The sequence below is a fragment of the Trachypithecus francoisi genome, unplaced genomic scaffold (genome assembly GCF_009764315.1).
Source record: "Trachypithecus francoisi isolate TF-2019V2 unplaced genomic scaffold, Tfra_2.0 Lachesis_group3, whole genome shotgun sequence".
Taxonomy (NCBI): domain Eukaryota; kingdom Metazoa; phylum Chordata; class Mammalia; order Primates; family Cercopithecidae; genus Trachypithecus; species Trachypithecus francoisi.
This window is the reverse complement of record NW_022681468.1, coordinates 114,967,696-114,991,032: the sequence shown is the minus strand read 5'-3', so window position 1 is coordinate 114,991,032 and position 23,337 is coordinate 114,967,696. Positions and strand designations below refer to the sequence as shown.

Below are 23,337 nucleotides of genomic sequence, written 5' to 3'. Positions count from 1 at the left end.
AGCCTGCGCTAAGACCTCACACAGACCCCTGCTCTGTCCCTTGTGAGCTTCAGTCGCCTCATCTCTACAGTTGAGGGGGTGGGATTGGACTTGGTAATTTCTAGGGCCTGCCCTCTCTGACATATTGGGGGGCTATGATTTCTCACCAATTGCACCATGCAAAAGCACTGTTTGACCTGGGTTTGACCCCAACTCTGTGACTTACTGGCTGCATGACCTTTGGTAAGCTGTTCCTTTCTCCAGACTCACTGATTCCAATCTGAAAGGAGAACTCAAAGGATAATCGTTGCAAAGTGTCCAGGCCCAAGGTCCAAGTTAAATGGGTTCCACTCTTCACAGAGCTGTACCTCCCCTAGTGCCAGTGTCCCCTCTGAGGCCAGCCTCACCACTGCCCTTTTCACATCTGGCTCCAAGTAACAGAAACCCCAACTTGGATCAGCTTAAATACTAAGGATATATATTGTCACACACCACATCAAGTCACGACATAGAATGCTGCCAGAATTGGTGGATGCTCAGGCTCAGAACCGTCCTCGAGGTCTCAGGATCTTTCCAACACCCCGAATTACCATCTTCAGCTGGCTAATGGCTCATGGAGGCACCTCACCCAAATAGAATGAAAGACCAGCAGAAAAGAGGTAGCCTTTTTTTTTTTTTTTTTTTTTTGGAGACCAAGTCTCTGTCCCCCAGGCTGGAGTGCAGTGGCGTGATTCTGGCTCACACTGCAACCTCTGCCTCCCGGGTTCAAGCAATTCTCCTGCTTCAGTCTCCTGAGTAGCTGAGATTACAGGCAAGTGCCACCTCGCCCAGCTAATTTTGTATATTTAGTAGAGATAGGGTTTCACCATGTTAGCCAGGCTGATCTTGAACTCCGGACCTCTGGTGATCCGCCCGCCTTGGCCTCCCAAAGTGCTGGAATTACAGGCCTGAGGCATGGTGCCCAGCCACAGCCCGTCTTTTTGTAGGTGGTTTTAAGGAGCAACTAGAAACCAACCTCACCCAGCCATCCCTCAGCAGACCTCCTTGCTGTCTCATTGGCCGGGATTGGGTCACATGAGCTTCCTTGAGCCAATCACTGAGGAGGGGTGTGGCTCTGCCTTGCTGGTATTAATGTGTAAGGTTATGGAGGCGAGGCCACCCGGACCCAAGGGTCATCTCCTGGCGATGAGGCAGGGAGGGGCATGGTGGTGGGCTAGGTGGCCCTCAGTGGAGCCTGGTGATGGCAAAGCCTGAACTGGTGAGTTAAGGGATAGATGGCAGGTCGGACTTCACCTGGTCTAGCCTGCTGGAACCAACATAGGGTGGGCGGTGTAAGTTACTCCTGTCCCAGCACCTTGGAAGGGGCCCATTGCCCAAAAAGCTGCTCCTGTTGTTCTGGTCTCCTACAGAGCTAGAGTGGAGTTCCGGGAAGCCATGTGTGCCCACCACCAACTCCTCCTCTCTCAGCCCCACAGTTGGCCTGTCTCCTGGGGCCCCTTCCATCCCCACAGACCCTGCCCTAGTGCTGGCCTCCCCTCAGGTCCCTGCCATCCATTCTCTGAGGAGCAGCCAGGGTGTCCCCTGCCTAGCCCCTCCCCTGGGCCCCTCGTCACTATCACGACAAGGCAAAACCCCATTCTCAGTCAGATCCACAGGCCCTGTGCCCTCCAGCCTCCTAGCTTATGGCTCCAGCTCATACAGATGTTCTGCAGCCCCACTGGACGGCTTGCTGTTCTCCACACCCATGCTGCCCCCTCCCACCTCCAGCCTCCACCTCTATTGCACTCTCAGCCTGGAATGGCCTTCCTCTCCTTACCTACTGCCCTTGTCCTTCAGGTCCTCCCTGAGGAATGGGGTCAGAAGTCATGGCTTTCTCCTCACACACCCCAGCTCCCACAACCACAGCTTGCTTAGGACTCCACATGTTTGCGTGTGTCTGTCTGTCTGTCTGCCTGTCTGTCTGTCCCCTATCCTCTTGGAAGACAGTGAGCTACAAGGTCGGGGGCAGAGTCTGGCTCTAGCAGCACCCCACAGGTATCTGGCATGAAGAAGCCCTCCAGAGTCAACATTTGCTGAGTTAAGTGGAGTCGAACTTTCATCTTAATAGCAAAACATCCATTGTCTCCTTTAACCTCACAACAGGCTTTCAAAGTGAGGAGTTTGAGGCATATCCCCACTGGATAAGGGGAAAAATAGGTCCCAAAGAGCAGAAGGGACTTGAAGGTCACATGGCAAGGTTGAGGCAGACCCAGGCCCAGAGCCAAGGGGTCCTATCTCTCTAGATACCCCAGCCCAGCATCTGCTCCCAGCAACTACTCCTCCTGGGCAGAGCAGGCAGAGGTGGGTGTGGGTGGGCCCAGGGGAAATGAGGCGGGGGGTTGGGAGGGCATGGAGTGAAGGCTCTGTCCCCAAGGGGAAGCAGGTCTGCCTCCATGGCTGGGGGTTAATGGCTTTTCTGAAGATCACAGCTGAGGGTTAATGACATTCCATAATTCCACTACTGCTGTGGCCCTTCCCATTAGTATCTGCAGGCAATGCCTGCCTCTCCCAGCCCCCACTCTGCACACTCATCAGCCACAGCACCCTCACCAGGGCTCTGGCATCAGATTGCAGGTCTAACTTCGAGTTCCCACCACTCCTGCCTGCACATACACAAGAGAGGCTGACCCTCCCTCCCCAATCCTAGGTCTGAAGGGATCTTTCCTAGGTGACTTGCCCTGGGAAACTACTCAGGGAAAGGGCTGTTCCTTATTGGGCAGGCAACCACTCACCACCTCTGGTTTCATAGGCTCCATATAGACACATGGATAGGTCCCAGAAAGGGTAGCTAGCGTCTACTAAATAACCTTCTTCCAGGGCAGTAGCAAGGTATGGGCAGCAGGGGACTGAGTCACAGGGGCCCCAATGCCTGGCAGACAGTCCCAGCCAGGTGGACCCTCCTGCACCCAGGAGAATGGGGTGGCTCTGGGAGGGACATGGTTTGGGGATCAATCTTGAAAGATCACTCCCAAGCCCCACAGAACTCAGAACCAACTTCTCTCACCAGACCTGTTGGCCAAGCTCCCATAAAAAGTGGGATGCTCCCATCACTGCAGTCTCTGTTCAAGTGTCCAGGGCACCCTAGTCCTGAAGTGATTGCAGCCCATCTCCCCAGGGCCAGGGGCAGATACAGCTGCACCTCGGGCTGAGCCTGGACAAACCAGGCCCATTAGTGTGACTGTCATCAGCACCCTGCCACTGTGGGGGAGTGGACCTACGCTGACATTTCATGATCCTGCATCAGTAACTCCTGGAGCCGCAGTGCATTTGTGCTGACCTTTTCGAGCAATGACTGATTCCTGCAGGGGAGCAGGAGCGGGTGCTACTGTTGCTGACAGTCCCTGGCTGGGGAACAGAGGCAAGGCAGTCACTTGGTGGGTCTGTGGCAATGACCCATAGCCCCGCGCTGTGCTGGGACCCTGCAGGGCTGCCCGCTGGGAGTTACAGGCTGATGGCCATCTCCCATCTCCCACCTTCTGGCCTTGGCAGGTGCCAGGCTTCCCCCTGGAGCCTCTCCTCATTCCAGGCGTCCTCTGCACAAGATGTGCTCAGTGCCACTCCACATTTTTGCTTGTGCTGTTTTCCCATCCTGAAGACTTTTATCCCTCTCTTCACCCAGCCAGACCTTCTTTCAGAGCCTTTCTCTGGTTCTGCTTCCTTCAAGGAGGCTTTTCTGACCACCCACGGGAATATTTCATATAGCTCTCTTATTGGGCAGTGCTACAGTTAATACTGTCTTGTTTCATTGTTTAAATCATACCCATGTGTGTGCCCTAACTGCTGGCTAGGGTGCCATCAAGTCCCCCGAGTTCCCACTGGCCCACACTGCGGGCACACGGAGGCTCTGTAGTCTGCAGAGCTGTCTTGGCCTCTGCAAGGGGCCAGGGAAACTGTGTGGGGCAGAGAGGGGCTGGTGACAAAGACAGAGGTCATGTCTAACTTAGCGTCTGTGACACCACCAGCCACGGGTGTGAACACGAGTGCAACACTTTAGGAAAACAGTTTACCAATAATGAATAAGGTGTCCTCAAATACACATGTCCTATAACCCAGCAATTCCATTTCAGGTACTAAATTGTACTAAGGAAGTAATTTGCAATATGAAGATATGTAGCAGAGAAGAACGTTCATGCAGTGTTATTAAAGGGAAAAATGGGGGCCGGGCACGGTGGCTCAAGCCTGTAATCCCAGCACTTTGGGAGGCCGAGACGGGCAGATCACGAGGTCAGGAGATCGAGACCATCCTGGCTAATACGGTGAAACCCTGTCTCTACTTAAAAAATACCAAAAACTAGCCGGGCGACGAGGCGGGCGCCTGTAGTCCCAGCTACTCCGGAGGCTGAGGCAGGAGAATGGCGTAAACCCGGGAGGCGGAGCTTGCAGTGAGCTGAGATCCGGCCACTGCACTCCAGCCTGGGTGGCAGAGGAAGACTCCGTCTCAAAAAAATATATAAAAAAAAAAAATAAATAAAGGGAAAAATGGGAAGGGAGACATCAGGGCACTCGGACATGACAGAATATCCTGAAGTTACTAAAGTCATGGGTAACGAGTTTTCTGTGACTTTGGATATGCTTAGGTTTTACTGGTAAATGAAAAAATCTGGATGCTAGAATGGCAATTATACATAAAGTATACACAGAAAAAATCTAGGAAGAAGCACAGTTTTATGAACTATGTTTATCATAGGAACACTGGAGGTGTTTTTCTTCTTCCTATGTTTCTGCATTTTCCTAAATGTATTTATTACATGTGTGTTGCAGTTATTTATTTATTTATTTATTTAGGGACAGAGTTTCCCTCTGTCACCCAGGCTGGAGTGCAGTGGCACAATCTCCGCTCACTGCAACCTCCACCCCTCCGGGTTCAAGCAGTTCTCCTGCCTCAGCCTCCTGGGTAGCTGGGATTACAGGAGTCCCCCACCACACCTGGCTAATTTTTGTATTTTTAGCAGAGACGGGTTTTGCCATGTTGGCCAGGCTGGTCTTGAACTCCTGACCTCAAGTGATCCACTTGCCTAGGCCTCCCAAAGTGCTGGGATTACAGGCATGAGCCACCACGCCCAGTCAGCTTACTTTTATAACTGGGAGAAACATTTGTGACAAATATAGATACACACAACCAAATATCTGAGTATGCCTTGATTTGTGAGAAGCTGTGGCCCCCACCACCTGCTCCTACCTTCTCCCTCCAGCTGTCCAAGCCTGGGGGACCCCCAGAGCAGCCACTATGGAATCAGTCCTTCCTCTTCCAAGCCCGAGATGGAGCTACCAACTTCTCAGAAGACACAGCCCTGGTGCTGGAGTACTATTCCTCAACTTCAAGTATGTGACCCCTGGTGCCTCACCAGGGCAGCCATGCCTCAGGAGATTTGTATTATGAAAGGGTGTTCAGACCATCCCATCTCTGCCTCCCACAGGGATGGATGGTTCCCAGGTGCCCAGGCAGCTTCCTAGTGCAGGCAGAGGAGAGCTGGCTGCATTCCTTGTCCACAGGCCAGGACATGTGGGCCTGAGCCATACTAGGTCTTAGCCTCAAGCTTTGTTTTATTGCACCCATCAGTGATGGGGTAGGGCTGGAGCCCTCAGAACTCACAGACAGGGGAGGGGGAGATGGGCTTCAGAGACTAGCTGATCCACAGTCTTCTGCACGGTGGGATTGAAGCCCCCAAAGGGCAGAGACTAGGTTGATGTATATAAATTCCCAGACACACAGAGTATGTTTAGAGTTAGCTTTGAATTCACAAAGCCCTAAAGATGAGAAGAAGATGTATGTACAGGGAAAGGCCAGGAGGCAGGAAAGCAGGCGGTGGGAGACAGGAGGACTGGATGTCAGGTGTTAAAGCATGGGGCCGAATGTCAGGTGTTAAAGCATGGGGCTTTGGCAGGAGCCCCAGTGATCCCTCCCCCACAGTGAAAGGCAGCCAGCCGTGGACCCTCGACCAGCCCCTGGGCATCTCTGTGTTGCCGCTAAAGAGCTGTTTGTACCAGAAGATGCTGACGGGGAAAGGCTTGGATGGGCTTCACGTGGAGCAGCTCCCCATTATGGTGAGCCCCCTGCCCTGAACTGGGCCTCTGGCATGCCCACCTGGCCCCACCCTTCCTTACCCTGCCCCACCTCACCACACCTCCATAGGAGAATTTGGCTTCTCCAGAAGCTTCTGTCAAGGCACCCACCAGGGAAGCCACCCAGTCTAGGAGTGAGGAGCTCCCTGAAACCCCAGAAGCCAGTCTTGCCTCTGGGACTATGACGAACCAAGCCAGAGAAATTGCCCCTGAGCAACTTGGGAGATAAGTACAGGGAGACCCCGTGAGACAGTACAAGTGCTCAGGCTTTCAGCCAGCCAGACCCAGGTTCAAATCCTGTCTTGGCCCCATCCTCACTGTGGAAATTCAGGCACATAACTTAACCACGAGAGTCCTCGTCAGTACAACAGGAGCAGCATGCCAAGTACACAATTTCTGTGTGTAACAAGAGAGTTCAGAACTCAGGCTCTAGAACCAGACTGTCTGGGTTCAAATTCTGGTTCCACCACATACCAGCTAAAATGACCATGGGAAAACTGCTTAAAGTGTCAGTGCCTCAGTTTCCTTGCCTGTAAAATGAGTACACAGCAATAGCACTTTTCTCATAGGGTTGCTGTGAGATTTCATGAGAAAACCCATGGAAAGCACTTAGAATAAGTTCTCAACAAGAATGAATAATATTGTTACCATTGTTCTCTATTTCTATGCCACCATTTCCCCTAAAATACTTCTGGCTATCCTGACATAATAGACTTCAACAAATGAGAATCTCTCTGCCAGATGAGCCGAGTGGTGCCAGACAGGTCTCTAGAGGGGTTTAGAAGGGGTGGTGTGGAGGTGGTTTTCAGGGGCAGAAGCAGGAGGCCAGCTCCCACCTCCCTCCCACCCTCCTAGGTACATCCCCCAGGTGACACCTTCCGGAGAACTCCAGAACAGTAGGTGGGACAGAGGCGGAAGCTGCCCTGGCCAGTGTGGTCTGAGTGCTCCCTTCTCCTCCCCAGGACACCACCCTGAAAACTATCAATGGTGAGGCCCCCACAGTGGATCTCTCCTTCCAGCTGCTTTCTTCCGAGGTAAGGCTGTGGGCCAGGGGAGGGTCAGGGCCAGCAGGCACCTGTTAGTGAGATCCAACTTCCTTCACAATTGCTGGCTTTGTTCAGGGACTTCCGGGGGAATGGGACTACTACTTTGGATGGAAGCATCTAAGGGCAATTTGAGACTCCAGAAAAACAGAGAGAAAGCTGAGATTAGGAAGAGGAGAGCTGTGAGCAGAGGGCCACCCAGACCTGGGAGTCAGCCTCTGACCAAGCCCAAGTCAAGTCTGGCTCACTGGGATCAAGGTTCTGCGAGGGTGAGCTAGGATATCAGTTTTCTATTGCTTTATAACCAACTTAGCAGCTTAAAATCATGCCCATTTATTAGCTGACACTTCTATAGGTAGGTCCTGTGACACAGGGTGGCTGGAATCAAGATGTTGGCAGGGTCTCATTCCTTTCTGGAGGTTCTGGGGAGGAATCTGCTTCCAAGTCCATTCAGGTAGCCACCACAATCCAGTTCCCCGCAGTGGCGGACTCACATCCCGGTCTCCTTGCAGGCTGTCAGCCGGGGCAGCTCTCAGCTCCTGAAGGATGCCCACATGCCCCCTCACAATGGCCCCGTTCATCTTAAGCCAGCAGGCATGTCCAGTCCCGTCACACCTCAAATCTCTGACTTTCTCTTCTGTCAGCAGCCACAGAAAACTTTTAGAAGTGCTTTTAGAGGGGCTGGTATGACAAGTTCAGGCCACTCGAATCATCTGCCTATCTTAAAGTCAACAGTGCCGTGAAACAAACATCATCCCAGTATCATCAGCCATCATATTCATGGGTTCCAAGAATGAGGGTGTAAAATCTTGGAGGCCTGTTTTTGGAATTCTGTCTACCACAGCTGGGTTGGTCCAAATGTGAAGACACCCAGGGCTGAGCCCTGCCTGCTGGATGAGCCTCGATCCCTCTAGCTAGCTACACCTGGTCTCAGCCCAGCTTAGACCCTGCTCACTTGGCTGCAGTGCACGTGCCAGGCCCCCGCTGGACTTCCCCCCTTTCGGTGGTGCTGGGATGTGGGTAGTTCAGGACCATGAACCCAGAAAGTGTTTGCAGGGACTAATGTCTGCACCAACCCACTCCTGCCTTCTTCCCACGCAGGAAAAATATCCACCAGCTCTGGGGTAGTACTTGGCTCTGTGACCTCACTCATGAAGAACACAGGCAATCCTATGGTGTGGAGTATGAGGAGTATATCTGGGCTGGTACCAGCCTGAAAGTGCTTTTACAAGGCCTCTGGAGGGGGCCTGAGACCCCCACTGGCACTCTCTGCTATAGGTATTCAGGATTGCCCTCTCAAGGGTAGAAGCAACAAACCCCAAGAAAGAGGCAGCAGAATCTTGGAGAAAAAGGTCACAACCTTCCCAGTTTGGAGCCCAAACCTCTGGGGCCTCTTCCCAAGGTATAGAGTCTGCCTGTGGCCACTGGCCACTGCCAGCCCCTCCCCACCTCCCTCAGCCTCCTGCCCCTTCCACTGGGCATGTGTATCCTGGGACTAAAAGGAGCGTCAGGTGCCCCTTGTCAGGGGACTGACTAGTGGGCCCAGGCAGGCAACAGGCAGGTGGGCAGAACAGTTTCCCAATTGCCCAGGGGCTGGGCACAAAGGTCTCCAGTAATGAATTATTCACCGGAGCTGTGCTAAGTGCAGAATTAATCCCTTTCCTTCCAGCTGGCGGCCTCACTAAATTATCCCTCCAAGTCATGCGGGAAAATGCTGCCGAATTCATTTAGCTGCTGAGTGTTTTGATCTAGGCCTTGTGATTTTAGCGTCTCCTTCCCCCAACCCCCTCCCCCTGGAGGCGGGTAAAAAACCTTTTAGTAATGGATTTCTGAGAAGAAAGGAAAAGAAAGAGGATCAGGATTGGGTGTGTACCAGGAAAATAGTACTAGCAGAAATTCAGATTCTACAGCCAAGAATGCACACACACACACGCACACGCACACTCTACGTATACTCTGTCATTAATCATGTGTGAATATCTACACACAGTCACAGACACACAGATGTGTGCGCACATACCTTGGCAAGAAGGACATACACACTTAATGCATATGTACATGCTCTCACATACAGGCAAACTGACACACAGGCGTTTTCACACCTGTAGTGGCACACACAGAAGCTAAATCTCTTTGTAGTGGAAATATTTCTTGGTAAACTATCTGAGAATTGGCCAATAACTGACTCCCTTTGATTCTAGAATCTTAAAGACCAGTTTAGGAGCCTGAGTATAAAGTGCTAATGTGGTTAAATTAAATTCACCGTGAAGTCCTTGCAGCCACAGTACCCATTCATTCATTCTTTTATTCCATGTATATTTGATAAGGAGTCACTGCATGTCAGGAACTATGCAAGCCAAGAAGTAGAATTTTGACTGCCATTGTAGATTGAAATGGGGAGAATGAGGGGTTGGCAGCCAAGGACCTCATTCTGCTTTGAGCTCACACCTTCATTGGGCTTGGACATGGCTCTCTAGTGTCTGAGCCCTTTTGGCATCCTTCTCCCTAAGGAATGATAGAAAAGTGTTGAGAATTCATGAACAGGTCAGATAGCATTGCAGCTAAGTCTAAAGAGCCCCATCCCCTTCTCCACCCCTCACTACCACCTTCACTTCAATACCATCATTGTTCTCTATGCAACTGCAAACATTTATGAAGCACCCACTATGAGCAATTACTGTTCTGGATTTTAGGAGTATTACATTGAAGAAGAAGAAAAAAACCAATAAGGCCTTGTCTTCGTAAAGCTTGTGTTCTTAGCAGGGAGTATGGAACAGACAATAAACAAATAGTTCATAAGCAGATATCAGCTAATGATAAGGGGTCTGGGAAATTCAAACAAGGTCACATGATATGGAGTCCTTGAAGGGGATATTTGGACTCCTCGTGGTAGCTGAGTATGGTTATGAGCTAAGCTGCTATAACAGAGATCAGGTTCCTGCCCCCTTATTGTTGCACCTAAAGTGTTGCCTGCAACTTCATCATGGAAGGTACCTGGTATTCATCTCTGCATCCTAGACTTTGGGAAGGCAGTGGCAGGGCTGGGACCATCAACTCTTCCACCCTTTAAATCAAATATTGCATAATGGGTCCAGAAGACACCACCTGACACCTGGAGGTCTTAGAGTCCTGTGGATGCTCTAGCTGCCGAGGCTTGTAATAGCGGGCCTCTCAGGCCCCTTGTTCACATGGTCAACAATTCCATCCTAGGGGCAGCTCTTTGCATGTAGTCAGGCATGATCAGTGCTGTCACAGAGCGGAGATGCTTCAGGAGAAGTGAATGTGCGTGCCCTATTTGGGCCCAGCCCCAGTCCGAGGACATAGGGCTTCCCCTATGAGCCTCCATGTCCAGGAGTTTCAGGCACAGGCTGTCCTGGATAATTGGACATTTTGGTGAACACAGCTTCCCCACACCCACCACTCCCACATCACCCATTCTCAGGGCTCTCAGAACCAGCATGGTGAAATTTGCAAATAGGCAGAGACGGAAGATGTCTCTCTCAACAGCCCACCCTGGATGGCAATCTCCTTGGCAGCAAATGGTCATCCCAGCCTCTCCTCCTGCGCTGCCGTGATGGAGAGCTCACTACCTCCAGAAACACGCCTTCCCATGGCTGAGTGATAGAAATGGCCACCCTACATTGAGCTCAACCTGCCTCCTGGGGCCCTCCCTCTGCCCCAAGCTCCTGGCTTTGCCCCTGAGGCTGCAGGGCAACCCCAGCAAGCCTCCTACATAGATCCCGTAGTCAACCAACACTTTTGAGGGCAGGCAAGATAACAAAGCCTGCAGTCTCAGTGAATGGCAAGAGGTGGTAGTCTCTGGTTTGGAATATTGCACTTGGTGGTTGGTTGGTGATGGGTTCATTTTTTACCCTCTGGTGGGACTTCTCTAGTCATTTGCTGCTTAAAGTGATCTGCCTTAAGATGGTTTGTGTGTGTAGGTGAGTATATGAACACACACAGATCACACAAAAACTAGAAAAACATGTATACTCATATAGAAAAACATACACACAGTAAACTTCCCTTTATTGCACATTCAGTGGGGGCTGGCCTTTGAGGTCCATTAGGCTCTAAAAATCCATGAGTTTGGCTGGGTGCAGTGGCTCACGCCTGTAATCCCAACACTTTAGGAGGCTGAGGCGGGTGGATCACTAAGTCAGGAATTCAAGACCAGCCTGGCCGACATCATGAAACCCTGTCTCTACTAAAAATACAAAAATTAGCTGTGGTGGTGGGCGCCTGTAATCCCAGCTACTTGGGAGGCTGAGGCAGGATAATAACTTGAACCTGGGAGGTAGAGGTTACAGTGAGCCAAGATCGTGCCACTGCACTCCAGCCTGGACAACAGAGCAAGACTTTGTCTAGGAAAAAAAAAAAAAACTCCATAAGCCTATGGCTACTCCAGATACACACACACATAAACCTTTGGTCTCCTCCATTCCCCCTCTGATCTCGGCCTCTTCTCTTTGAAGAGTGTGATGTGGTCCCCGGGGAGTCTACACTTCCCCAGGCAAAGCAGCTTGGCTCTCTTAATGAACTGGTTTCAAGATCCCGCAGCATCCTGGGTGCCCTCCAGTTTGCAGCCAGCCTCTTTGAAGTGAGGCCCACACTGACCAGGTTTTCTGGGCTGACCATGTGGATTGGAACCTGGGATGCACGCAGTAGGTGCTCATTGCATCGGTTCCTGCCTCTCTGCCTGGAAATGCACCTCCCCATGAGGTGGGACAAGTTCATACTGTCATCTTGGTATACAGGAACATTTCTCCTCTTGGGTTTAAGATTTGGGATCCATCGCCTTGCCCAGATGGGGCACCAGGCAGAAGTAGGGCGTCTCAGATGGGTGGCCACACCCTCCTCAGCCCACAGCCCCCAGAGATGCTGGGAGGACTTGAATCCCCCTGGCTTCCTGGGAGTATAGAGAGGGTGCATTTGAGGAGAGGTGGCGGTGGCACCTGCTGCCACCACTGAGGGCAGGGGCAGCTGCCACGGTCCCATCTGACCTTCCCCCTCCCTCTTCCCCTCACAGGGAGGGAGTGGGGCAAGTCTTTGATGCTGCTCTGGTGGCTTCTTTTCAGAGTAGTTACAAAGATCTCTCTGGAGACCAGCCCAGAGTGAGGATGAGTGGCCACTTAGCAAATACAGAGGAGAGGGCAGAGGACAGGCAGCATCATGCTGACTTTTGAAAAATTTTTATAGATTTTTTTTGTAATCCACACATGACACTCCTGGGCTAGTCCTTAGAGAAACCACAACACAAACCTCCCTCCATTTCTTCCCCAAGCACAGCGGCCTGAATGGGCCAGTGCCCAGAACAGTACAGCTGTCTCCTCCACTGGTTCTGCCTTCTGAAGGCTGTTCCCACCCACAAGACTCCATCTCTGAAAACACTACCATAAGGATGGATCCAGAGAAAGAGACCCTTTCCCTGCTACCATCTCACACCATCCCTCACTGCCCTCTCTCCCACACCCAAAGCCTCTGCCCTCCTGTCCTCTCATTGCCTCAGGTCAGTTGGCAGGAGGCAGAGGAGACAGATCCACCCCTTGCCCACAGGTGCCCTTTCCCTCACCTGCTCAGGTTCTAGGTCCAGTGTAGAGCTCTTCCCATCCCATCCAAAGGAAGCTTAGAGCTGGGTGCCATGGCTCTGGAGAGATTAAAATCTGTACACCTGTAATCCCAGCACTTTGGGAGGCTGAGGTGGGCAGATCACCTGAGGTCAGGAGTTCGAGACCAGCCTGGCCAACATGGAGAAACCCCGTCTCTACTAAAAATACAAAAATTAGCCGGGTGTAGTGGCAGGAGCCTGTAATCCCAGCTAGTAGGAGGCGGAGGTTGCAGTGAGCCGAGGTCGTGCCACTGCACTCCAGCCTGGGAAACAGAGCGAGACTCTGTCTCAAAAAACAAACAAATCAAAGGAAGCTTAGAATGGGGCGGGAGAGACATGAGAGTCTGTGCTTTCACAAGGCCAACCTGGCCCCCAGGTCACGGACTCTCAGTGTGGGAGCGGGGCTGGCCATCCCACCTCTACTCCTATGCTGCCATGAGGGAGGCTCCTACCTGCTTTCCAGAATGCCTGAATCCCCCCATAGTGCTCCCTGCCTTAGGAACAATATTGGCCTCCCTTGGTGATCTTGCAACTCCCATGCTCCCTACTTCAGAGAAGGAGCTGAACGGTCCCTCCAGAACAGACACAGAGAGTTTGACAGACTCTACTTTGTCATTTCCCATGACAGAGAGCTCATTACCACCCAGAAAGGCCTCTCCATCCTCTACTAGCTCCTTTCTAAACTTCCTTCTGTCTTCTGTCTCTCTTCAGTTTCTTCCCTCTGGCCCTGCCTTTTCCTCCCAGAGGCCAGCTCCAGAGAAGTCAGAGCCTGTGACCATGTCAGCCCTGCTGACACTTGCAAACTATTTATGGCATCTCCAGCCTGAATCCACTCTCCTTCCTCTTCCTCTTTGTAGCACTTGGTTTCTGATTATTGTCCTGCTGGTTGTCTCCTCTTGACAATACTCCTCTTAAAGTATCCCCCAAAACTGTGGGGCCCAATCAGCATTAGAGGTAGAGTAGGACCATCACGCCCTCTCTCTGAATACATTCTCCCCTTTGGTGCAGCTGAAGCCTAGCTTTGGTTCTATTTTAGCATTTATCAAAGCAGTTAGAGTCCGTTTAGAGCCAGAGTCTCACTCTGGCACATCAGTAGGCAACATGTCTGCATCTTGCCTCCCTGCTGTTCTATATTGAACTTAGACAGGGTTTCTCCCCTGTGGTGTTTCACCTTTTTCATCTCAGCCCATCTTCTAAGCTTGAGACCATTCTGGACCCTGATTTTATCATGCAACACACAGTCCGATCTGTACCCCCAACCCCAAGCTCCACGTCATCCGTGGAGGTGGCCCGGACACTTGAAGTGTTGCAGTGTCCACCTTGTAATCCTGTAGACCTGGGCTTGAATCTGGATCTTCCATTTGATCTTAGCCATCCTGAGTTTCACTGTTCTCATCCATAAAAGGGGATTGTAATCCCTACCAGCCAGGAACATAGTGAAGATTGAATGAGGGAGCATGTGCAGATGCCTAGCATAGTGTCCTGCAGATACTAGATAAAGGATCTCTTAGTGTCGTTCACCCAGGTTTCTGACAAACGTGCTGAACTCATCAGGGATGAGGACAGGGCTCCTGGGGGAGGGGAGATGGTAGAGCCCTGTGAACCCATCACTCAGCACCCGCCCCTCATGACAGCTGCTCCACCAGCTTCGCATCCATAAGGACATCAGGAGGCCTTGTCAAGTGCTGAAGATAAACATCGCCAGCACCACATTTGGTCTCGCTGCAATTTTCCGAGAATAAAGAAATGGGAAAAGTGACAGACAATCATCTCTCCAGAAGCCAGATTTGCTAAAGTCCTCAATGTACCCTGCCCTGAGTTGGAGGCTGTGGAGCCTAGGAGGTCACAAGCCAGAGTGGGAAGGGCTGGACCGAGAGGCATACTGCTTCCAATTGCTAGTCATTCAGAAGACCTGCTTTAGCTCATCTCAAATGCCTCATCAGGCTGGGCGTAGTGGCTCACACCCATAATCCCAACACTTTGGGAGGCCAAGATGGGCAGATTACTTGAGCTCAGGAGTTTGAGACCAGCCTGGGCAACATGGCAAAACCCCATCTCTACTAAAAACACAAAAATTAACCAGGCATGGTGTTGTGCACCTGTAGCCCTAGCTACTTGGGGGCACTGAGGCAGGAGGATTGCTTGAACCTGAGAGGTTTAGGCTGCAGTGAGCTATGATGGTGCCACTACACTCCAGCCTGGGCAACAGAGTGAGACCCTGTCTCAATTATTTTTTAAAATGCCTCACCAACCACAGGACCCAGTGTTGCCTTGAGAATGTGAGCCTACAACTCCCGGCTGCAGATGGAGTGTATTAAGTCAGAATGCAGAGATGACTGAGGAAACTGGACATTGGACACTCCCTTCCCTTGCTCTGCTCTCCCTGTGAGCCCAGTGCATAATAGGTAGATTGAAGGAGGAGGGAGGGAATAGAGAGAGAGATGGCAGAAGCTTCTAGACAAAACTTCTCAGAAAATGGGAGTTGGTCTTGGGATTCCCCCCTTCTCAAAGCCCAACCACCTTAGCATAGACCTCCCTTCAGTCCCTTCAGCCAAGATGTATCACTGGCCTAGCCAAGGTCATTCATTCAGTAACCATTTATTAGATTTCTTTTTTTTTAGACAGAGTCTCGGCCTGTCGCCCAGGCTGGAGCACAATAGCATGATCTTGGCTCATTGCAACCTCCGCCTCCTGGGTTCAAACGATTTTCCTGCCTTAGTCACCCCAGTAGCTGGGATTACAGGTGCCCGCCACCATGCCCAGCTAATTTTTGTATTTTTAGTAGAGATGGGGTTTCACCATGTTGGCCAGGCGGGTCTCAAGCTCCTGACCTCATGATCTGCCTGCCTTGGCCTCCCAAAACCATTTATTAGATTTCTAACCTGTGCTGAGCAGTAAAGCACCCCAACAGATCACTACCACCCATCTTACTAAGGGTCCTGGTTGAGATTGGTGCACTGAGTATACAGAAGTCAGGGGAAGTGTCACAGAAAGGCATGGTTTGAGCTCTGTTCCAAATAGTGGGTTGGAAATTGGCAAAGTAATGGTGCTTCAGGCAAAGGGACCCCCACATGCAAAGACATGGAGGCATGACAGTGTCTGGAGCACATGACATATGGGAACTGTAATGGGCAGTGAGACTAGAAAGCTAGATGAAGTCTAGATTGTAGAAGACCGGGGTGTTAGGGTGCAGGGTGAGGGCTTTGTCATAAACTGGCAGGAAACTAAGAAAGGTCTTGGAGCAGCAGTAGGATGTGATCTAAACTGTGTTGGAAAAGTCTTTCTGCATGAGAATAGGGGAACCCAAGGGAAAAAATTAAATTCAGAAAGCCAGGTTTCAGGGTAGCAAGAGTGAGCTCACAGTCAAACCACTGAGCCACAGGCAGGACTTCCATACTAAAATCCTCAACAGAATTTTTAAAGATTCTTATCAGTGGCTCAGCTCTCCTGGCCTCACAACTTGCTTTGGGATTAACCCTCTAACACCACTTTCTGGCAAATGAATCATGGTCCCACCAAGGATTAACACTGGGGTCCTTCTTGGCTGGGAGATAGACTCAGAGCTTCAAACCACTGCAGCTGCAAGAGCACTCAGGATGCCATAAATGAGTCTCGCTATATGCAGGGGAGGCAGCAAGCCCTCTTGGAGGGGCCTGTTGTCTGAGCTTCGCCTACAGCTGAAGAGATAAGAACCTACAACTGCAGCCACAGGAAATGACAAAGCAGTGACTGATCGGGGAGCTGCTGCACAGGGCTCATTACAGCGCTTGCCAGTGGGCGAGACACCCTTATCAGGGAGAAAATTGCATCAGGCCTCCTGAATTACTAGCGATTGGAAGCAGATTTCTTGGGACTCACTTTGTTAGATACCTAATGAGCGGGATACAGGCGGGCAGAGCCCAAAGCCGGCGGGGCGAGGGACAAATGTCTTTGTTAAACCGAATTTGTCAGTTTCCGCTCCAGGCCCCCTGGGGAGGGTTCAGGGCCAGCTAATTGAATTAAGAGCATGTGCGCTCCAGCGAGAAGGCTCAGGGCGGGGCGAGACGCAAGCAGGGCGGAAGGCGGGCACTTTCAGCACCAAGGACAGCAGCTGCAGCCTGGCTAGTCTGTAATTGCGGGGCAGGCTGGAACTGTTGCATTTTGCATGACTGGGGATCTAGGGGATGGAATGGGTAGGAGGAAGGCAGAGGATGTTGTGGGGAGGAGGGAGACAGGTGACCTGAGAAGCCTCAAGCCTGTGATGCCATTGGCCTGGTCTGTCTCAACAGACCCAACTCTGCTAGCAACAGTGAGTGCTGGGAGGAGTGAGGAAGGCGTGTCTTCTCCCCAACCATGGCACTTATATGTGGTGTGGGCAGATGCAGCAACACAGGGAGCAGTGGGCTGAATGCTGGGTCTGAGCTAGTGCGTGGCCATGCATCTCTTTGAGCTTTCAAAGTCAATCTCCAATTACAGTCTTAATGAGCCAGGATGTGCTACAGCCACGAAGCCACAGGGACAGGGGCCACTTGTCAGCCCCAAGCTGCCCCAGCAGGCAAGGCTTGTCAAATACAGAAACAAACACGCAGGCTTGTGGGGTGGGCCAGCAGCTTTCATCCTACCTGGAGGAAAGGAGAGTGAGGCAAGGCTGGGCTTGATTAGGAGGAGTTAGTCTTGGGATGAGTTAGTGTCCAAGGCTCTCCCCATCCTTCACTGACTCACCATCTCCTATGGGTTGGCTCTTCCTATGGTCTTGAGCAGCCTAGCCCTCTCTGTGGTCTCAGGCAAGCTCCCTTCCTTGAGAAGCAAGGGGATGAGGGCATAATTTCCTCCCCGAAATGTGAGCTGATTGAAGCTGTGGAGTCTGGAGATGTAATGCTGACCCTAAAGAATGAGAACTATTAGGGAGAATTTAGACATGATGGGTCTCTTGGTGCCCCTCACCTCACATGACAAAAGCAACTCCCTCTGATGTGCCCTGCAGGATCTGTGCTGTTTAGAGGTCTAAAGATTTCACTATAAAAGTTACCTCTCCACCTTGCCTCCAAACCCCAGGCCAGATGGATCCTGACAAAGTTGAATGGGACAGGGGAATGGGAAGGTGGGCAGAGACATGCGGGGGGCGGGGGGGGAGGTACAGGCATGGAGCAGCCATGGGAGCAGATCCTGGCCAGGGTCAACCCCAGGGTAGGGCAGGATAGAACCATTGAGTCTGGCAGGCACTACAGGAAGGGTGGCTGGAGCAGGGATGGGCAGGATCGACTTAAAGTCCATAGGTACTCTGCCTTGCCTGCCCTCCTTCCCAGAGCTCACCCCCACATCACCCCCTAAGAGACTGACAGGGTAAAGGCACTGGTCTGGACTGAGGGGTTGTTCTCACCTTTATTTTAGCTTTGTGATGAAATTAAATGGATTATACATAGTAAATTTCAGAATCCACGTAAAAGTACCTGGTGAGTGCCCAGCTCAGCTCTGACCAGGGGCTCAGTAAACGTCAGCTCTGGGTTATTGCATTGACCCATCTGGTGCTGGGGCCACACTGAGTGGATGTCAGGGAGACAGGCTGTGGGGGAGGGAACTCCCTTGCAATTGTCCCTGCTTTTAGTACTGACGGGGACACCTCTAGAGACCTCTTCCTTGATTTCATTACTTCTACTTCCTCTCCTAACTGGATTAGATGGCAGTCTATGAAATCCAGGACATGGAGATTGGCTTTCTGCCTGGAAATGAGCAGAAATGTCATTATAGGTCCTGAATCAGCATCTCACGCCAGCCCCAGGGGCCACCTGGTCAATGGGAAGATGGTCTTTGCCCTGTATTTATGCTTTCCTTCATTCTTTCCTGCATTCATCCATCCATTCATCCACCCACCCATTCATCCATCCACCCAATATGCATTTTGTAGCTCTTCCTCTGCAGTCAATCTGGTGTTCAGCTGTTCTGAGAAGGAGACAGATGTGGTATTCTTTCCTCTAAAACACATGGCCCAAAAACCCTAAACCATCTGACTCAGATGCTACCCTGGGTGTCTTCACGTCAGTGGGGAACCTCCAAGTGAAGCCCACCCTCCATGAGCCATAGCTACTGAGAGGACCAGGTGGGAGAGACCACCAGGCCTGATGCCCACAGACAAAACAGGCCCAGGAGTCTTGATCATGAAGTGCAGTAAGTGGCCTGCCAAAGTCAGCCTCGGGGTCCCCCAGTGTCCCACTCTTCCCATTCCCAGAGTCTTGTTATAGCTGCTTTCTCTTTGACGTTGTCTATTTTGCACCCATTTGATGGGGAGTTGGGGGATATAGAGCCCAGACTTAGCCAAATGCCTCTGTGTACTTGTGTGACTGTCCCTTACTCTATAGACATCACCAGAAACATCTTCGCCTTAATGAATTTCTGCACAGCAAAGTTTATTTGAAAGTGGCATAAAAGAAAAATTACTTAAAGAATTTCAGTGGTAAAGTGAAGGGTCCTTGTCCCAATTCATTGAGTTAGTATGCATGGACTTTCCTATAGAAGAACCACTTAAAAAGAAGCCCACCTGCACTCATTCCCTCTCTGGTTGTTCAGGGTCAAACACCAGGGCACCTCTAACTCTGAGCGCATCTGTACTAGTTGGCAGTGTGCCCGTTGCTCTATTTATTTCTAGCACAAGACTCCAGACAGTGGAATAATTTGTCTGCTATGTAGCCAAGAGAGGATTCCAACAGCTGGTGCAGGGTGGAACTGGCTCACCTTTGAGGTCCCTAAAAACCCTAGGACTGCATGATTCTTTGAACAATGAGTGTGTTTTAGAGATAACCATAAATTTCCAACAGGGCTTTAAAGTAACCCCTCCCCAAAGGGAGCACAGACATGTCCCTAAGCCCAAGGAACTTAAAGTTTTATTTAAAAAACAAAAACAGGCCGGGCGCGGTGGCTCAAGCCTGTAATCCCAGCACTTTGGAAGGCCGAGACGGGCGGATCACGAGGTCAGGAGATCGAGACCATCCTGGCGAACACGGTGAAACCCCGTCTCTACTAAAAAATACAAAAAACCAGCCGGGCGAGGTGGCGGGCGCCTGTGGTCCCAGCTACTCGGAGGCTGAGGCAGGAGAATGGCGTAAACCCGGGAGGCGGAGCTTGCAGTGAGCTGAGATCCCGCCACTGCACTCCAGTCCCGGGGACAGAGCGAGACTCCGTCTCAAAAAAAAAAAAAAAAATAGCAGCCAGGCACAATGACTCATGCCTGTAATCCCAGCACTTTGAGAGGCTGAGGCGGGCAGATCACAAGGTCAGGAGTTCGAGACCAGCCTGGCCAATATGGTGAAACCCCATCTCTACTAAAAACACAAAAATTAGCCAAGTGTGGTGGCGGATGCCTGTAGTCCCAGCTACTCAGAAGGCTAAGGCAAGAGAATTGCTTGAACCCAGGAGGTGGAGGCTGCAGTGAGCCGAGATCATGGCACTGCACTCCAGCCTGGGTAAGAGAGCAAGACTCTGTCTCAAAAAAAAAAAAAAAGTAAAGAAAAGAAAAGAAAAGAAAAAATAGCTTAGAGAGCAACATGAAAGCACAGACAGCCAACTGCTAGATCAGAAGAACCCAGAAAATCTACAAGTCAGTGTGAGCTGAGACGTCAAGGCATCCCTGGGTGGTGGGGAAGCTGGTATTTGAGTGGCATCAGACTTTAGACACATGAGAGTGATAATCCTGCCAAGGGAGAAGGAGAACAGGAAAAGAACATGGAGGGAGATGAAGGTTCATCAGAATATACAGAGAGGAGAGACTCTCTGCTTAACGGGTGGTAAGATTGAAGGATGATAGAGGAGATGAAATGGAAAATAGGTCTACATAGCAAAGGGTGTCAAAAGAGTACAGGATTTTAGAAGCTGTTGTTGCTGCACCGAGTTTGGGTGTCAGAGATGGCATAGTTCATTTATTCTTCCACCAAAAATGTATTGAGTGCCTACAATGAGCCAGACACTAGGGATAGACAAGGTTCCTTGCTGACATGGGACTCATGGGGAGGCAGTTAAGAAGTAAATGCATTTTAAAATTTTCTGGTAGAGTAAGTGCTATGAACACAGTAAAATGGGATAAATGAATAGAGAGTATATTGGAACTGGGATTACTTTAGATAGAGTGGGCCTCTATCTCAAAGAGCAGGAACCCTCTGAGCAGGTCATATCTGGGCTGAGACTTGAATGATAAGAAGGAGACAGCCACGTAAAGATCCGTGAGGACCTCCAGGAAGAGAACAGCAAATGCCAAGGCCCTGAGGCAGGAGAGAGCTTGGCTTGTTGGAGGAACAGCAGGGGCCATGTAGTTGGGGCCCAGTGAGCAAGGGGCAGATGGTAGGAGGTGTGCACAGGCCAGCCATGCAGGGCCTCCTGAGCCATGAGGAGGAGAGGCTTGGGGTGTAGAAGGTGTGCTTATGGTAGATGGGCAGAGAGAAGGGGCCTGTTCCAAAGTTTCTCTGTACCTTCTCTTCTCAGAGACCAGAAAACTTCTTGACACCAAACAACAGCAAGGCTCTTCCTACCTTGGACCCCAAGATCCTAGATGAGAAGCTGGGAACCATCCAAGAGTCCTGGTCCAAGGACACAGTGAGCTCCACAATGGACTTGAGCACGTCCATGCCACGGGAAGCAGAGGAGGAGCCTCTGGTGCCTGAGACGTCCCGCAACACAGTGAGTGTCTCTCCCCAGGTGGGAAGGGCCGGGGCAGTGATGAGGCCATGGGAAGGGGACTTAACTGCCATCTGCAGGACTGGTTCATGCCTCAAGTGGCCAGCAGACCTCCCCTTAGGCACACTCTGCATGTGAGTTACCCCAAAGTCAAATGGCTGGGAGCTGTGGCTTCTTCATTTGCAGGGTCTCTTCACCTTTTGAGTGGAATTCCTGTGTAATTTCTTTCAAAACAAACACATGCAACACTTGGAAGCCAGGGTTCCATTTAGGTGTGTAGGCATCAACCCAGAACTTCCTGAGGTGCACGGCCACTGGGTAGTGGGAAGCACTTTTAAGAGATTCATTTTAACTTATAACGGGAGAAACTGGGGCTCAAAAAAAGAGGACACTAGCTGGGCATGGTGGCTCATGCCTGTAATCTCAACACTTTGGGAGGCCAAGGCGGGAGGATCACCTGAGGTCGGGAGTTTGAGATCAGCCTGACCAACATGGAGAAACTCTGTCTCTACTAAAAAAATACAAAATTAGCCAGGCGTGGTGGTCATGGCTGTAATTCCAGCTACTCAGGAGGCTGAGGCAGGAGAATCACTTGAACCTGGAAGGTGGAGGTTGCAGTGAGCCAAGATTGCGCCATTGCACTCCAGCCTGGGCAACAAGAGTGAAAATCCATCTCTAATAATAATAGAGGTAATAGAGGACACCAATCTTGGTGACAGAGTCTGTGTCCTTGATCATGGGAGCTGCTGTGTCTTCCTGATGCCTGTTGAGCAGATGCTCAGAAAGGGCTGGTGGAGGTGGCCAAAGTGACATCCTAATTTGTTGAGGAGTCAGTTCTGGGTCTCAGCCCTTGATGCAGAGCGCTAAAGAATGGGCTACCAAAGAGACAGTCCAGGGAGGTGCTACCCAGTAACCATGGCTGAATTCTTGGTTGGCTTCCTCCCTTCTTCCACAGCGGGTCCCATGGGGAACGCTGCTCTGGAAGATCTTGAGAAAAGGCCCCAGACAAGGCCACCAGTCCATAGGGAAGTCCAAGCCACCCCCCTCCCAGGACCTGACCTCCTCCACCAACAGCCCCCTCATCTTCCCCTGGCACTTCTGCACCTTTCTGGAACGTGTCCCATCGAACGAATAGGAAGGCTGGCTGTCTGCTGGGCATGCCCAGGGTTCTTCCACATGAGCACCCCTGCCCACCCGGGAGCAGGGCCGTCCTGCTCATGTACCACAGCACTCATAGGCCATCTTTATGATTTCCTCCTGTCACCTCTGGCCCTTGAGGAAACAGCCCTTGGGATCAACATCCGGCTCAGCCATAAACTGCATTGAAAATTTAAAAACCCTATCTTTGGAGATTTGGGGCAGCATGAATAAGCCACTCCTCCTGCCCTCTCCACATCCTGGCCCCGTGGTTCCCCCTTCTTGTGCCTCTAAGCAGAGGTAGTAAAGGAAAGAGAGGCCAGGTGCATGGCCCGCATCTGTAATCTCACCACTTGGGCCAGCCGAGGTGGGAGGATCACTTGAGCTCAGAAGTTTGAGACCAGCCCTGGCAACATAGTGAGATCCTGTCTCTACAAAAAATTCAAAAAATTAGCCGGATATGTTGGTGCATGTCTGTAGTCTCAGCTACTCAGGAACCTGAAGCAGGAGGATCACTTGAGCCTGGGAGGTCAAGGTTACAGTGAGCTATGATCGTGCCACTGTACTCCAGCTTGGGTGACAGAGCAAGACCCCGTCTCAATAGAAAAAAACAAAAGAAAAGAAAAAACAGGCCAGGAAAGAAAGAAAAGGGAAGGTGCCATCACAGGGAAAGGCACATGGGAAGGGAGGAGAAAGAAGGCGTTCCTCCCCGGTCTCAGCCCTGCGGAGGGCTCAGAGCAACCTCTCCTGCTCAGCTGCCCAGGAGGGGCCAACCAGCCAAGCCTCAGCCCTCCCCAAGCTAAGCCTCCACCTTCCCCCAATGATGCA

The 23,337-nt window shown here is 51.3% G+C and overlaps 1 protein-coding gene across 2 annotated transcripts in view; it reads left to right on the top strand.

Annotated features, from left to right (window-relative positions):
• CCDC33 (coiled-coil domain containing 33) overlaps nucleotides 1-23,337 on the top strand; it is a 101,494-nt gene that overhangs the window by 40,111 nt on the left and 38,046 nt on the right. For both annotated transcript variants that reach the window (XM_033189395.1, XM_033189396.1), the window contains exons 8-11: nucleotides 5,211-5,340; nucleotides 5,930-6,063; nucleotides 7,044-7,115; nucleotides 21,181-21,375. In XM_033189395.1, the coding sequence (XP_033045286.1) occupies nucleotides 5,211-5,340; nucleotides 5,930-6,063; nucleotides 7,044-7,115; nucleotides 21,181-21,375 (531 nt within the window). The remainder of the gene's footprint in view (nucleotides 1-5,210; nucleotides 5,341-5,929; nucleotides 6,064-7,043; nucleotides 7,116-21,180; nucleotides 21,376-23,337) is intronic.